The sequence below is a fragment of the Acinonyx jubatus genome, chromosome E1 (assembly GCF_027475565.1).
Source record: "Acinonyx jubatus isolate Ajub_Pintada_27869175 chromosome E1, VMU_Ajub_asm_v1.0, whole genome shotgun sequence".
Lineage (NCBI taxonomy): Eukaryota > Metazoa > Chordata > Mammalia > Carnivora > Felidae > Acinonyx > Acinonyx jubatus.
In genome coordinates, this window is record NC_069397.1 from 987,882 (window position 1) to 1,003,706 (window position 15,825).

The following is a 15,825-nucleotide window of genomic DNA, read 5'->3' on the forward strand; positions in this document are numbered from 1 at the left end:
CGGTGGTGCAGCTCTAAAGAGACTACATTTGCTGTGTCGGTACCTCCACGCCGCCCAGAGCCAACTGTCAAGCCGGGGCATCGGGACCAGGCAGGCGGTAAAAAATCTGAACGTCAAGCAAAACTCACCCAAATGCAACCCTGCAATTACAAATTCTTAGCAAGGGTTTTGCTTTGTTGTTGTTTTGCTTTCTATTTCACCTCCAGCTGAGGTCAAAACACATGGGTTTTTGTACCCTTTCTGAACTGGTAGGTGGTATTTTCTTTTGAATCTAAGATTGCACAGATTTATACTTGACTGGAATTCTGTGCGTGGAGCTCTCAGTCCAACCCCACCCCACAGGCCCACAGCCTCCTTTCCTGCCCGACTTGGACGCTAAACCCTAAGCTTCACTTTCCTTCTTTTGGTGGGAGCTCGGCTGCACACAAGAAACAACAGCTAGGAAACTTCCAGACCCTCCGGTAGGCCTCACTGCTGCAGATCTAGGTCTGCCTGGGCACTTCACGGAAGAGACTGGAACCAGAGAGGCAGACCAAGCTGCGTGAGGCCACACGGCATGTCCCAGACCTACCTGGGCCGCCAGATCAGAGTCTCTCTCCCGCCAGCCCACAAGGAAGCTATGCCTGGCCCTGAGCCCAAGCAGCCCTTCGCAGAGCCTAACCGGCCCCTCGCCGCCACGTGAGCCTGCCCCCCCAGTCCTCACGCGAGCTCGCCCCCCCGCAAAGGCGCTGGGATAGAGAGGACACAGGTTCTTCCCAGAGTCCCAGCCGGTGTCTGGAGGAGGGGCTGAGGGCGAGGAGGTGGAGCTGCGGGCGGGGAGGCGGGGCGCAGCGTGAGGAGGCGGGGCTGCGGGCGCGGAGGCGGGGCGCAGCGCGGGGAGGCGGGGCTGCGGGTGCAGCGCGGGGAGGCGGGGCTGAGGGCGGGGCGCGGCGCGATGGGGCGTGGTTGAGGGAGGGACACAGGGCGGAGCCGCACACTCACGCTTCCTGGAGCCGGGCTGCAGCTCCTGGACGCGGTACACTGACAGCCGGCCGACGCCCCCGCACGCGGAGCCTTTCTCCCCTTTGCACTCGTGGTTACAGGCCTCCGGCCCGACGCTCGTCACAGGGAGCCGGTTCCCACAGTAGCACTCCGCCCCCGCCTCCAAGCCCGCGTAGACATAGGACCTGCCGAGAGAGCGCCCTGCTGAGCCCCTGCCCAGGTACCGCAGCACCCACCGAGGTCTGGGTCAGGGTGGTCTCGGGTCAGGTCTGGGGAGGAGGCAGGGACCGCGGCGGTCAGCACATGGCTGGCCTTAGGGGCGTTTTCAGCCGGATGTGAGGGTTATCGGCTGAATGTAGGGGAGCAGCCCTTCCTTGTGATAAACGAGTCCCATCAGCAGCCCTCCCACCCTTGCTCTGGTCACCCTGAGCTTTGTCCCCAAGGCACCGCCTGCAGGAGCTGCGGGTCCAGCGCCGCGGTGCACTGTGTACCCGCTCTTAGCTCCGCAGGGCCGGAGCCCGATTCTGTGGCACCTGTCAGTCCCCCTGGTGCAAATATCCCAGCGCAGACGACTTCAGCCACGGCGGGCGCAGCCCCGGGCTCACGACATTTACAAGACATAAGTGCCCGGGCTGAGATGGCACGAGTCTGAAGCACCTGCCGCCAAAGGCGGTCCTCTACCTGCTCCCACTGTGACGGGGACCCAAGTAAGCCAAGATTACAAATGGGACCTGCTGCGTGCCACACGGGATGTTAGCTCTGGAAAGGGGCCCACAAACCCAGACTGATCCCCATCCGGCCGCATGCTAGTCGTGTGGCCCCAACCCCACTTACTACCGCCCAGTCTGTCTCCCCAACTGCTGGAGAAAGAGAGAACACTGTCGCTGTCAGTTTTAATGCCGTCCGAACTGTAGAAGCTCCTCCGAGCAGGGACCCGCCCTTTCCTTTCCGGGTCTCCGTTTCCCTGTCTATAAAATGGGCGCAATTAATTGCAACCAACCAGAAGGTGGTGAGGACTTAAGTCACAGCAAATGTGGACAAATCTAATGTCAGAGAAACAACACACGAGGAGCCCCTGCCGCCTCTGGTGCCCCCGGCTCCTGAGTGTGAGCATGCACGCGTGCGCGCCCAGAGTGAGCTGGGTGCCTCGGCGGGAGGGGCCGCTCCAGCCACACTGCTGCTGTCTGCTAACAGCAGGGGGAACAGGCAGCAGCAGAATCAGCGGATCTGGCTGCGGAGTCCAAGAGAGAAATACGCTTCTCCTGTGGAGCTAGAAGGGTCCCCGGAGACATGCGGGCAGAGGCCCTTTACTGTAGTTGAAACACCGGAGGAAACCGAGGCCCAGGGAAGGAGGACAACTCACTAATGTGGCGGGGAGCCCCTGCTCTCCCTGCGAGCCCGTGCCCTCGTCGGTCGCCCGCGGTCTGATCCGTCCAGCTCCCCGGCCGCCACGGACCGCCTCGCTCGGGGACCGTCTGAACCTCCTTCCCGGCAGACTCACACTCACCGCTCAGCGCATGCATCCTGGCAGTGGGAGACGGTCATCTTTCGCAAGTCAAAAAACACGGCCCCCTTCAGGGTTCTGTCCCGGCCACTGTCACTGAAGCATCCGACGTACGTACCTGCGGGAAGCACAGCAGAGACTCAGGCCCCGGGGACGGGAGGGGTCCTAGCCGTGGGACACCCCCCAGGACTGACCAGCTGGCCCAGGCTCTTCTCAGAGGCCCCGGGGACCAGGCTGCGGCCTCACCTTTCTCCGTGTCTCTGGACCCCTCCGCCTCCTTCGTTTCCTGCCTCTTTCCTCGGTTAATGGCCCACCGTCCCCACAGACGCCTGCCAGGGGCTGGCGTCAGCCTGAATGCCTTGTTCTTCTTCCGGCCCCAGCTCACCACGTCTGCTGGCTTATCACCTCCCCTGGACCCCTCCCCGCCATCCCTACCCGCCCTAGGTTTGGAAAGGCCTCCCTCCACAAATGTCCTGATGGGCGGTTTCTGTCACCTCCTTATGACCCAGAGGGAAGAAATCTGTTACGGAAAGTCTGACCTTCGCTAAAATAAAGGACTGGCAAAGGGGAAGAGCTATTTCAAGAAAACACCTGCGGTGCCGGGGGGACGTGTCAGCAGCATGTGCGGAATCGACAGCACCGAGGGACGGCTGAGCCCTCACCCCTCCGGGCATCACCCCTGGAAGGGGACGCGGGGGGCACATGATCCCGCCAAGCAGTGGTGCTGCTGCCCCCACGGTAACATGGCAGAGGGAGCCTGGAACAGCCCTGCCTGTCACCCCGACGTGGAGGGGTCTCCCAGAGACGCCCGGGGCGGGCACGTGTGGTGTGTGGACGCACAGCCACGTTGTGCAGGAGCCCACACGGTCCCACGCCGCACGCACACGCCACGGGCAGTGCCGAGATGTGGACGGGGCACCCACGATACAGACGCTGCCCGTCTCCCCCAGGACGTCCCACAGGACACCGCACGGCACACGCAGCCTCCGAAACTGGGCTGCCCCTGGCGGGGGGGGGGGGGGGGGGGGAACGCGCCCAAGGCCTCCCTCCAGCGGCGGCTCCCAGATGGCTCCACGGTGGGATCACCCACCAGGCCGGGAACCCCGAGGGCAGGCGAGACTCCCGGCTGCCCCTGCCAGGATCGTGGCCCCGAGCAGCGTCCCTGGTCCCCCTGCTGAGGGGTTTGCAGAAGCGGACCCACCAAGCCCGACTCCTGGGACCGAATCCAGAACAACTGTCCTGTCTGTGAACACACCTGACGCCACCTCTGACCTCAGCTAAGTTACGGCCACGTTCTGTGCCTCAGTTTCCCCAACCGTCCAACAGATAAAGGCCCACCCACCTGCCTCACCCGGCACCAGCCCCTTTCTTCCTGCCCACCCTGTTTCCTGCCTGTCCTTGACAGGGGCGTTCCCGACCACTCCAGCCACCGCGGCCACCCCTTGCTCCGGATTCTTAGATTTTCTGACACGGGTCAACACCCAATGACGACGATAATGCTTATCACTAACTGCTGTTGTTAAAGCTGCTTTATCCCCATGCGTCCCGTGTCCACCAGGGCCCTGCTGGGTCTGGCACACCGTCAGCACCGGCCCCCCCCCCCCACCCCAACATCAGGGGTGGCCCAGGGCTCCCGAAACCAGGCCGACATGCTCCCAGAGGCCGGACGCAGCTCCCGGGCCCCGACTTAGGAGAGGCAGAGCGGGGGAAGGGGAGCAGGTGGCAGGGTCGGTCGAGGCACGCAGACACCTCACCTGCAGGACGTGGGCGCAGTGGGGGGAGCAAAGGTCACCCTTGTCAAGGTCTGCCCGCCGGGATGAGCCTGTGTGTCCCCTCAGCCCCAGGACGCCCATCACACGTCGGCCGCACCTGCTCCCGCTCAGGACCCGGGACCCCCCGGGTCACATACGTGTCAGCACCACTGAGACCCGAGTGGCCGCAGCGGGAATAAACGCCTGTCCTTGGCCGGCTTACTCAGCGAAAGAAAACTAATATTTGAGAAATTTCTGGCGTGCTGCTCGGCAAAGAAGAACGTCTATTACGGTTTTCAATTAAACATCCAAAACAGAAGCTCAGGGGTTGTTAAACATTTATCACCGTGGATGGGAAATTAACCGAGAGCGTGTAAAGGGGGCCGGGCTCACGACCCTGAAGGCCGAGGCTGGCGGGTGTGAAACGTGTGTTTGGGGGCGGGGTGAGGGGCACGAATCTAGGCCCCTCACCCCCGGGCTGCGAGGCCTGGCCCGTGCAGCCCCCTCCCTGCCTGTGCCTCAATTTCCCCATCTGTAAAGCGGGCTCGTGGCCCCCCGGGCTCACAGAGGGTTGAGGGGGGACACCACCTCCTCATCGGGCGGCCGTCTGGAGGCGGAGGTGAATGAGTTCTTGGGCGGGGACGGCCATCCCTGCGGTCTTGCGCTCTAGCCGGTGGACTGGAGAATAGTAGCTGCACAGTTAACACACGAAGGAGCGGGAAGGGGAGCAGCCGGGCCTGGGTCCTCCGGACAACGAGGTACAGCCGGCGTCTGATGGGGCGGCCGGGTCTGGGGCGGCAGGGGGCGGGGGTGCAGGAGGCCCGGGACCCACACGCGCGCTCCAGCGGCGAGGGGGAGGGGAGCCTCCCTCCTGGAAAAACACCGAATGACTCCTCCGGCTCTGACAGAGGCGAGGGTGTGCGGCGGAGGAAGGACGTCCGAGGGACACACTGGGACACATTCTGAGGCGGATTTATTACTTTCGCCTGAAACGGAGGCAATGCATTATTGTCTGTGACTCCGCATCTGTTCATTTGCACATCAGAATGGACACGCCGTGAGGCTATTAACGATGGCTTTGGAGATATTGGAATGTCTTTGGAAATCACTATCAATAAAAAACAAACTGGCTACGGAGAAGTTACTATTTCTCCCCTAGTAAACTTACTGACATTTTATTCCATTATGGATGTTGTCCAAGGTATAATGAAATGCTCGGTGATTGATGGGGCCTCCTGCGGCTTCCCGGGCCTTGCAGGAACCCCTTTCAGGAGCATGGCGGGCTGCCCGGCCGCAAAGAGACGCCCTCTTTGTCTGCGGCCCCAGCAGCTGGCCCGCAGGCCGCCATCCGCCGTGAGGAGCCGGTGGGGGGACGCGGGGGGGGGGTGCTTCCAGGCCAGCACCCCCTCCTGTGAAGCTCTCCCTCCAGCCCCCTGACACCACGGCCTCCCCGGAACACAAATGTATCCTCACGCTCTAGGGGGGGAGCTCAAACCTGTTTTAACAGCCTACAGCAGAGGGGGCGCTCACCCGCTGACCGCTCAGGGCCCCCAGCATCCTGCAGGGGGAGCCTCAGACTCCTGCTGCACCAGCCACTAACCCTTCACGTGCTGGGTCATGGGGAGGCTGGGGGTCGCTGGGGAGGAAGCCAGAGAGCTCCCACAGGGCATCCCAGGGGCTCGGGAGGTCACCGGCCCAACCGGCCCACAACGGCCAAGACCCTGCTGCTCCGTGCGACCCTCCGGGCCCGTGCAGTCTCTCCCATCTCCTGAGCCGTCGCTAGACCCCGCCCATGGCTTCTCTAGGTCCCTGGACACAGCTTGAACCCAAAGGTGCCCCCAGGGCCGAAACTGGGTCGCCCGAGCCCTGCCCTCTGCTGGCTACGTTATAAAGACCCTCGGCCCATGCCCCAGTCCTGCAGTGCAGATCTGGTTCTGCCCCCACCCTGGGCTCCTCGAGTACACAGAGGATACTGGACCGGTACATGGATCCTCAACAGGATGGACTGAGAAACAGCGGGGAATTGCAGCAAATCTGTTCAAGGTCACAGAGTCAAAACCCGGCAACACCAAGACAGAAACCCAGGTCCGTTTTCAAAACCTGTGCTCTTTCCATGGCTGCCTCTCGAGGACTCCGTGTTGACTTTGTCAGCCATTCACATTTTAGTCTAAATGAGTGGTGGTGTAGTCTGCCTAGAGACCCAGCTTCCTGGTGTGCCGGGGCGGGTCTACAGAAGGCAGCCTGTGTAATGTGAGCTGCAGAATCAGTTCCTTGTGTCCCCCTCATTCTTGGGCAGAAACCTCGCTGAGGAATCCCACAGCAAGGGCTCCGACCTCTGTGACCTCAGGAGAAACTGCCTTCCGTGGAGACAGGAGCATAGCATCCTCCGGGCTTCACTCACTATTGGAGTCGTTCCTCCCCCACCACTGACTCGAGGGCCACGGGGCTCCTCCCTCTCTTCCCTGGACCGTCTCACCTCCTGAGAACAAAGCCAGACTCCCAGGCCCTCGTTCCCCCCCAGCCGCCCCCTCCAAGTCCCTTCCCTGGCCACCTTCTCTTCCCTGCCTCGTCCCCACTTCCTGCCGGTGTCCTGGGGCCACATCCCAGGCAGGCCACGGCCACGGGGAACGCAAACGCGGGCAATGACCCCGGCAACTGTGCCGCGGTCCTCCGTATAGTGTCTCCCCTGCCCGCGGGCCTCCCCCACCCAGGCAGCCCCAGGGCCTGACCATTGAGCGGCCCCCCCCCCCAGCACCCCTCCCCCGCCGCCCCGCCCACGCGAAGGGCAACCGGGCCCAGGCACCTACCTCGTCCCCCGATGGCTGGCCCGGGGGCCTCGGGGCGCAGGGCGGGCGGCCCCTGGGGGTCGCCCACAAAGTGGTGGAACCAGCCTCGCCGCGGCTGGCGCAGCTCCGGGTTCCGGGTCCGGAGCCAGCGGGGGCCGGGCCGGGCCTGGGCCGGGGGCCCCCGCGGCACGTCCACGCTGAGCGGCAGGTCCGGGCTGACGCGCGGGGCCCGCAGCGCCCGGCTGTCCAGCAGGCCGACGCCCAGCGCCACGGCGGCCACGGGGAGGGCCTGCAGGGGGCCGGGGGCCCGGGGCCCGGGCGGGAGGGCCACACGTGCCCGCTGCAGCAGCAGCAGGCTGCCCGTCATCAGGTAGGCGGCCGACAGAAAGAAGAGCAGGAACCGCGTGCGGCGAAGCAGCTTCTGGAGCCGGAAGGAGGGTTTGGCCATGCCCCTGGGCGGCAGGGCTCCCGGCCGGGGCCCCGGGCACGGCTCCTAGCGCCCGGCCGGGGGGGAGCCCGGGGTCTCCAGAGGCCTCATGCCCACATCCTGACGCCCGCCGCGCTCCCGGCCCGCTTCCGGCAGGTGCTCTGACGACTCGGTCACGCGGCTCCGGCCACGGGGCCCCACGGCTGCGGCCTCTGCCCCAGGGTCGCCGGCCTCGCCATCGCCGAGCTCCGGGATCTGGAAGAGCAGAGAGCGCGCGCTGACACCGACGAAGGGCCCACCGTGGCCCCTGCGCCAGGGCCGGGAGCCCCTCCGCCCCAGGGCCCGGCGTTGCTGAAGGAGCACCCGACGGACGGGGGGCTCGGTCCCCGCCCGGCCGCCGGCCGCGGAGCGACACCGGCCCGGTCCGTTAGGCCCCGGCCTCCCTGCGCACAAAGCGGGCGTGAGGCCCTCCACTGGGGCAGCGGTGAAGGAAGGGCTCAGAGGCGGCTCCGCACCGAACCCTCCTGGCGTATCATCTCATTTAACCCTCGGGGCAACTGACCAGCCGGGTGGACACGGTCGCAGCCCCACTTTCCAGGTGACGCAAAAGGAGGCAAACACACACAGCTGGCGAACCGAGGAGCCCAGCTTTGGAACGGCGCGTTTCAGAGCCTGTACCGCGGACGGCCCAGCCAGCGATCGACGCCAGCACGCACAAGGGCACCCGGCCCAGGGCGGGAGTACCCAGCAGGCGCTCGATATATGTGTACGACCTGCCGAGTCCCTCCCGGGTGGGCACGGGGACGGCAAGCTGTGTTCTGGGAACTGCGTCTGCAGAGGCTTCAGCACAAGAGAGGGGGTGGGGCCGTGCACCTGCTACGGAGCCTGGGGCACCTGGCGGGAAGGCAGCAGGGCGCCCGGAGCGGCCTTCAGGGCCGCCCCTCGCTGCCCCGGGCCTCCGCGCTCACACTGGGCTCGGGCCCCCGTCGGCGGTGCCTCTGAAGTGCGCTGCGAGGGGCCGGCGGGGGCCTCTGCAGCTGCCGGGAGCCGGGCGGCTGCTCCCGGGTGCCCCTGAACACAAGGACAGTCTTGTCCCGGGAAGAAAAGCTCCCAGCAGCGTGACTAACGTGGCCCGGGACCCCCGCCAGGCCCCATAGCCCCTCAATGACCACTCTGTGCGCAGGGAACAGCCAGCCTGGTGTGCGTGGAAAGACAATGTTTGGGCTCTTGTGGGCTGGCGTTCCCGGGGCGGCCAGACCGGCACCACCCTTTGCAATTCAACCCCCAGCCTCCACGACCTGAGCCTCCGAGGGTGCAGGGACCCCCGAGGCTCGGGCGGGGGGTGGGGTGGTCTCGATAATCAGCAGCAGAGAGTAGATTTAAACTCTGAGCCGGGAAGCCATTTCGGCTGGGCCTCCAGACCTTTTATTTTCTCGTTAAGCTGGTGCACGCCAGGCCCGCCCCGGCCAGCCTCGTCAGACTTGTAAAACCACAGAGAAAATCCCAAGAAATCCTGCCTGATCTCCCTGCCTCCAGCCTCGGCCCTCCAATCCGCCCTCTGCGAGGCCGCCAGGGTGATCCTCCTAATGCACAAATCTGATCACGGTGCTCCCCTGCTCAAAACCCCTTTCCGTAGCTGCCCGTGGCTTCTGGGATAAACTCCAAGCTCCTCAGCGTGGCACACAAGCCCCCATCTGGCCTCGTCTCTTGCCAAGCCCCTTCCTTCGGCTTCCCGTCACACGTGCGTGCGAGCACGCACACACGCCCGCACCGAGATCCGGGAGGCACCTGAGCAGTCCTCCTCGGCACCTCCTGTGCCTCCACTGCCTCCTGTGTCTCTTCCACCCTCTCGGCCCAGCGAATCCCTGCGTGTCCGCCAAGGCTCAGCCCGGTGTCTCTTCCTCCAGGAAGCTCTCCCTGACTACCCCCACCCCCACCCCGCCACCACACACACACTGGTGCCGACCCCTGACCCCAGCAGTCAGCACCTGGGACAGCTGGGCCGTGAACAACTCTGGGCCCGGGGCCGCCCCCTAAGCCTGCCCATTCCTATAATTCTGGTGCCCGCACGAGGCCTGGGCAGCGCAGGTGCCCCGAGACCCTTGTTCTGAGTACACTTTGTAAGGTGACTGAGCGGATACGGTGGCAGGCACATCCCAACACCAGGAACCTGATCCTGTGGGGCCTGAAGTCAGAAAAGCACAGGGACACAGAGCAGCCCGGCTCCTTCAAGCACAGGGACGCGAGGGCGGCCTGCTGGCCCGTCCACGTTGTAATTCTAGGAAGGGGGTTCCCAGGTCTGCTCACAAAGGGCTTCCGGTCACAAGACTGGGGTTCTGTCGGCGAAAATAAACGGGGAGAAGGGAGGCCTTGCCGTGGAAAGGAGAGGCTCGGAGAGCCGGGGCGGAGGGCAGGCGGGTCAGCAGTTCGGGGTCGGGAACCACGGTGTGTGGTGGGTCCCGCGCCGTGCCGGGCGCAGGACTTGGAAACTGGCCACAGGAAGCGAGTGGTGGCCGGGGTGCCGTCAGGGCCCATCAGTCAGGATTCGAATGACCACACCCGGCTTCCCCAAGGACTCCCAAAGTCGCCCCCAGGGCCATCCCGTCCCAGAGGGGCCTCCCGGTCTGCGGAGGGGGCCTGGGCGTGAAGGTGGGGACAGCCACTCTCAGGGTCCTATAAAGCAGTGGCCACCCCGGACCTTGAAAATCGCGCAGCTGGTTCCGGGCCCAGAATGCCTGCCTCGGGCGGGGCGGGGGCTGGCATGCCCTGAGCGTGAGAAACTCGTCCCCTGCCCTGGACCGCCAGTGTCACACTTGCCATTGACCCCTACCCCATCGCCTGTCCCCCAGGCTGGTGGCCCCTCCAGGCAGGGCCCCGGCCACACCCCTAGATCCCAGCACACAGCCAGCAGCTTGGGGATGGAAAACGTCTCTGGAGTGACCGCAGGTGAGCGCGGCCTGGGGGTGGCTGGGTGACCTACAGCCACTGCACAAGGGGCTCCCGCCAAGCCTCGAGGTGGGCGGGACCTGCCAGCCCCTGGGGGCACACCCACCATGGCCTGTCTGCACGGCCGGGAGCCCACCCCACGCTGCCAGCGCCTGCTCGTTTCTAGTGCTCCCCACCCCCCGGGGCCGTGCTCCTCACCTGCCCCATCCCGGCTACTCCGCACGCCCCCTCCCTCCCCGCGGGCGCCACGCTTGTCCCCATTTGAGAGCCACAGCCGCCAAGGCCCCGCGGTCAGACACCAGGGCTAGCCCGCCCATGCCGGCTCCAGCCCCACACCGGGCAGGACTATTCTGGAAAGGAGCTCAGGGCGCCCTCACCAGCACCTCTTTAAAAACAAGCCAGGTCCAGGCTCGGCGAGACGGTGCCGTGCATGGTGTGCCCCCCGCCCCCGGCACACACCCCTGATGTCGCCGTGGGGGTCAGCGTTCCGCCCCCCGGGCCCCTCCTCCGTCCACTCTGCTCTTCCCATGGGGCCCCTCCCATCTCGGAATCCAGCAAAGTGCTTCGGGGGGACGGGGCTGGACATCAGCCCGGAGAAGGGCAGGCAGGGCCTGGGGGAGGGTCGCCCCACTCAGGACGGAGGGAGTCGGGGCAAAGGGTCTTCTGGGGGGTCTCGGGAGGGAGCTGGGGCCTAGCGCAGTGGGGACGGGAACACCCGAGCCCTCTCCTGTTACTTTGCTGCTGGCTGGGCCCCAGGGCACAGCAGGTGCCCGGCCTGCAGGTGGGACCAGGAGTAGGACACAGGCTCCTGCCTCTCAGCTAGGCTGAGGGGTCCGGGGACTGGGCAGGTGACGGTGGCAGTGGGGAGAGAAGGGCAGCCCGTGGGACCTGGGGGCTGCACAAAGCCCTCGGAGAGGCCGGGCCTGACTCCTGGCTGCCGGGGTTCAGTCACGTGACTGCCTCCGTCCCCTCCCCGGCCAGACAGGACAGGCGGTGGCAGGTGAGGAGGGAGACTCCAGAGGCCCCCAGAAGCATCTCCGCACCTGTGGCCAGGGCAGTGAGGACGGGGACCCTCTGGGCTCAGAGCCACGTGCTCCCAGTCGGGTGAGAGCCTTAAAGACAAAGGAGCAGCCCAGCACGTCGCCCTCCCGATGAGAGACGGGCGGTGGGGTCCCAGCAGCTGAGTCCCAGACTCCAGGACCCGCGGCCGGCACAGTGGGGAGGGGTCCTCAGGTCCACATGAGCCTCCAGCTGGGCTCAAGGCTCTGGATTAGCCCTCCTCTGTCTTTTCTCACCCCTGCAGGCCTCCGCCCTGCTCAGCTCCGTGCACATTGTCTGGATACTCCCCTTCTCGCAAAGGCCAAGCCTAAGAAAAGTGATCTTTCTAAAGAAGGAAACAGTAATGCTGCAGCCTCCAACGTGTCCCCAGGACTCGGACGGCGAAGCCCAGGCCTCTCGGTCTGACCCCCAGTCTGCCAGCCCCTTCCTCTCAAGGGTCCTTCCAGAAGGCCGTGTCCCAAGCACAGTGCCCCCGGCCCCCGTGCCCTTTCTCGTACGGCTCGCGCATGCTTTGTGGCCATCAAGGTTCAGGTCCGATGCTCCCTGAGGCGGAGCTCGACGGCGGGACGGGACGCTCTGTGAGCTGACCCCGGCTGACGTGTCCCGCCTGGAGTCAGCGCTCCGAGCCGCTCTGCCCACTCTCCCTCCCAGCCCGTGAGCCCCCCGCGGGCACCTCCGAGTGGAACACAGGGCAGACCCCCAGGAATCGGTGCCCCCCCCGCGACCCTCCAGGGCTCAGGGGAGAGGGGCGCGTCCGTCCCCTACTCAGGAGTGGAACCCTCTGGAAACAGCCCATCACCACCTCTCTGGTCTGTCGCTGGGCCCCCTCTTTCATAGATCCCTGTTTTGTTCCTCTGTTTCTCCCACCTGATGGCGAACCCTTGAGGGTTATTCAAGCCCCTTGGGCGATTCGGATAAATCTGGGCAGTCTCAGCCTCGCCCCTCTGGCTCCTGCGGGCGCTGGGATGGGGGCTTCCGGGGCGGGTGCCTGGGCGCCCCTGTCCTCAGCACCCTCCGGGCCCCCTCAGGCCAAGACAGCCGCCCTCTGGGAAGGGCTCAGGTCCCCGAGGGTCTGTCTCCAGCAGCAAGAGAAGCCCAGGAGAAGGAAGGGGCCCTAGCAGCCAACAGGTGTGCCCGCGTCAGTAGCTCACAAAATGAATCCAGCCTACTCTTCCATCCACATCACACGTCCACACAGCAGGCGGTTCTCGCCAAGCACAGTCTCCGCAAGCAGCACACTTCCGATCATTGTGCGGCGGCCTCCCCGTGGCCGACCGGGGTCTGAGCCAGACAGGAGCACGAGCCGCGAGTGTCTACAGGGGAACCGGCCCTTCCCAAGAGTGCCTGCTCAGGCAGGACCCGGTCCTGGGCTCCAGGCAGGGGGAGCCGCCCCTGTGACTCCCTCCCCGGGGCTGGGCCTGAACTGACCTGGCCGGAGACTGGCGGCCGGGACAAGCACCCCCGCCTGCCTGGGCACACAGGAGGGCAGGGATGGGGTCTGGCCTTCTGCCTAACCAGGCTTCTTTTCCCTTCCGGCGGATGGGCTGCAGGCCACAGGACACACCCCACAGGGCTCCAGCAGCCGCCGAAAAGGGGGAGCCCCTCACCCCCAGACCAAGCTTGCAGGGAGCTGGGAAATACTCATGCTGGGGATGGGGGCACGCGGCCGTGGGCGGGGGCTTCTCCTGGGGAAGGGGGGGCTGCCGGGTCAGCCCCCCACCCCCAGCCACTCGCCAAGCTTCCTTTGGGGAGCGCCTGGGAGACAGTCACTCTGCTGCAGCTTACAGGGGCTCTGGTGGCCACTGGGCACCTTCCCCAAAGGGCTTCTGAGGCCCCAGCCGAGGGTATGGGGGGGTGAGGGGCACACTTGGGGAACCTCCCCTTTGCCTCCTCTCCTGCAGTTTGCAACCATCAGGAAGGGGCCGGCTCTTCCCTCCTGCCTCCCTCCCCACGGCCTCACTCCCTTCCCTTGCCCGGGGCCTCCCAGGCAATTCAGAGGAGAAAACAAAAGGCCCATCTCCGGAGCCCGACCTGGGACCCTCCCGGTTCCAGCGACAGGAGGGTGACAGCCTCTGCATCTGTCAGAAAAGTACAGCAGAGTTCCCAGTCTGTCCATCTTCGCAGCAGCCCCGGAAGGGCGCGGGGCCGTGGAAGCCCAAACCCCGGTGTCCAGCGTGCCCCTGCTCAGACAAGGACAGGAGTCCCTCTGCACCACCCCCTACCCCCTGGGGCCGGGGCGGGGGCGGGGGGTGGGGGGCGAGGCAGCACGCGCCACCCCGGGCACCAGACCACCGGCGGGGCCACCCTGAGGCTCCAGACTTAAAAGAAGAACGCAGTGAGCAGCCCCCAGTGCAGCTGCGTCCACACCTGGGGAGGTGCTCGGCTCCCTCCACTACTTGGGGTAATTTTCCGGACAAGATCCGCGAATACCTACGTTTCGCCTTTGCCTCTGCCTCTGTTCAAGTTCACCCAGAGACGGCGGGCAGAGCCCTCCGCTGACCGGAAGCCTCGCTCTCTGGGTGAGTGAGCGGCTCCTGCCAGAGGCAGCGCGCACCCCGAACCCCGCGCTCGCCCCCTGCCCGGCCGGATCCGCCTCTCCCTCCCTCCGCGGACACTGACGGTCGCCGAGGATTCCAGGAGGGGACGCCGCGTCCAAAGCTGCCCTGCCCGCCCCCGGGGGCCCCTCCCGAGCGCTGCCCCCGCGCGCGCACCCACACCCCCCTCCCCGGCCCGCCGCCCGGAGCAGGTGCACCCCCGCCGCGCTCCGGCCGCGTCTACACAAACTTGTTCGCGGGCGGCTGGGAAGGAGCGCGCCCGCCCCCGCCCGCGCGGGGGGTCCCGTTGGGGGTCCCGCTGCGGGTCCCGGCGGGGCGCCCCGGAGACAGGACTCACTCACCCCGCGATCGCGGCCGGCTGGGGCGCCCGCTCCCGCGGCCACGCGCCCGCTCCCGGGCACCGAGCCCCGCGGCCCCGCAGCGCCCGGAGCCCCGGCGCCCCCACCCTCCCCCCCCCCCTGCCGCGAGCGGCCCTACGCGCCCCCCCCCCCCCCTCCGGGCACAGGGCACCGCCACCAGGCTCCGGGGCTGCGGGCGACCGGGCGGCGCGGGCGGGCGGCGGGCGGGCTCTGCACATGCTCACTCGCGCGGCCCGGGGACAGCGGCCGGCCGCCGCCGGGTCCTAGAGGCGCCCGCTCGGCCCGCCGCGTGGGAGGGGTCGTGCTGGGGGCGGGGGCCCGCGGGAGGGAGCGGGCAGGCGGGCGGGGCACGCGCGCACACGCTCCGCCGGGCTGCCACGCTCACTCGGTCGCAGACACACAGGGACAGACGCACCGTCTGGTGCAGACACTGAATCCCGGCCCCGGGCCACGCCGACAGCCACGCTTTCTCACGCGCGCGTGTGCGCACACACACCGGGCTCTGTCCCGCTCGCTCGCAGACAGCCCGGGACGCCGTGGCAGGCACACACACAGGGTCGCACAGACACACGCGGGGCCACCGTCCCACGCACATCTGGCCGCGGACGCCCTCGTGCACACGACAGGCGGGGACAGCCGCGCACACAACCGCCAGCCCAGGAGCGGGCGAACACACGGACACCATCCCCCCCACCGCCCCCCGCACACTCAGGGCACGACCCCCGGGACTGACCCACGCCCTGACAGGGTGCCCCACGGAAGCAGGGCCACACACCCGGGGTCAGCTGACGGGCGCACTCCCGTGTGGTCACACTGGGCCACCCACAGGCACACACGCACGCACGCACGCTCGGAGGCGGACAGGTGTGCCTCCACACTGCTATCCACAATCCCCCTCGTGAAACGGGGCTGGGTCCAACCCTGAGCGTTTCCCCTCCAAGCGTCCCCCTGCCCCTGCTCCCCACAGTCCCCCAGCCACGGGGCCACCCCTGTGGGCGGGTCCCGTCCTCACCCGGGGCTGCCGCCCAGATGCTCCAGGAGGCTGAGGACCCGCACAGGCGGTGCGGCTGGTAGGGCTCTGGTGGTGCGGCTCTAACCCGGCTTCCTGAGAGGGAGCGTCGTGCCTCTGATGACCGCTAGGGGCAGAGCTGCGTGGCGAGGCTCCCAGGAGCCTGTTTTCAACAGGTGCAGGGGAATAAGGCTTGGCCCGGCCGGGGCCCAGTGGGAGCCCCGCTTCATGGCGGTCAGCCAGGTGGCAACCAGAAGGGAAGGGGGCTTGCTCAAGGTCACACAGCTAGCAGGCCAAGCCCCGGAGTCAGAAGAGAGTCGGCCCCCTCTGGAGCCCTGGGGACACCGGGCGAGGGTGGCAGGGGTGACAGACGCATCCTGTGCCTCCCCGGCATTCCTGGCTTTGCGGAACAGCCCTGTGCGTCTCCCTTACCGCGTGCGCGTGACTG

At 66.6% G+C, this 15,825-nt stretch overlaps 1 protein-coding gene across 5 annotated transcripts in view; it reads right to left on the reverse strand.

Moving 5' to 3' along the window:
* WSCD1 (WSC domain containing 1) overlaps positions 1-15,506 on the reverse strand; it is a 30,971-nt gene extending 15,465 nt beyond the window's left edge. The window contains exons 1-5 of one of the 5 annotated variants that reach the window (XM_053211458.1): positions 14,351-14,423; positions 13,486-13,532; positions 7,044-7,704; positions 2,489-2,603; positions 976-1,166 (exon numbers count right to left, since the gene is read on the reverse strand). In XM_053211458.1, coding sequence (XP_053067433.1) covers positions 976-1,166; positions 2,489-2,603; positions 7,044-7,470 — 733 coding nt within the window. In that variant the 5' untranslated portion in view covers positions 7,471-7,704; positions 13,486-13,532; positions 14,351-14,423. Of the gene's footprint in view, positions 1-975; positions 1,167-2,488; positions 2,604-7,043; positions 7,705-13,485; positions 13,533-13,888; positions 14,122-14,350; positions 14,469-15,380 lie in introns of those variants that run through there. The other 4 variants (XM_053211456.1, XM_027047791.2, XM_053211455.1 and 1 more) reach the window with 4 other exon arrangements.
* Positions 15,507-15,825: the final 319 nt, after the last annotated feature.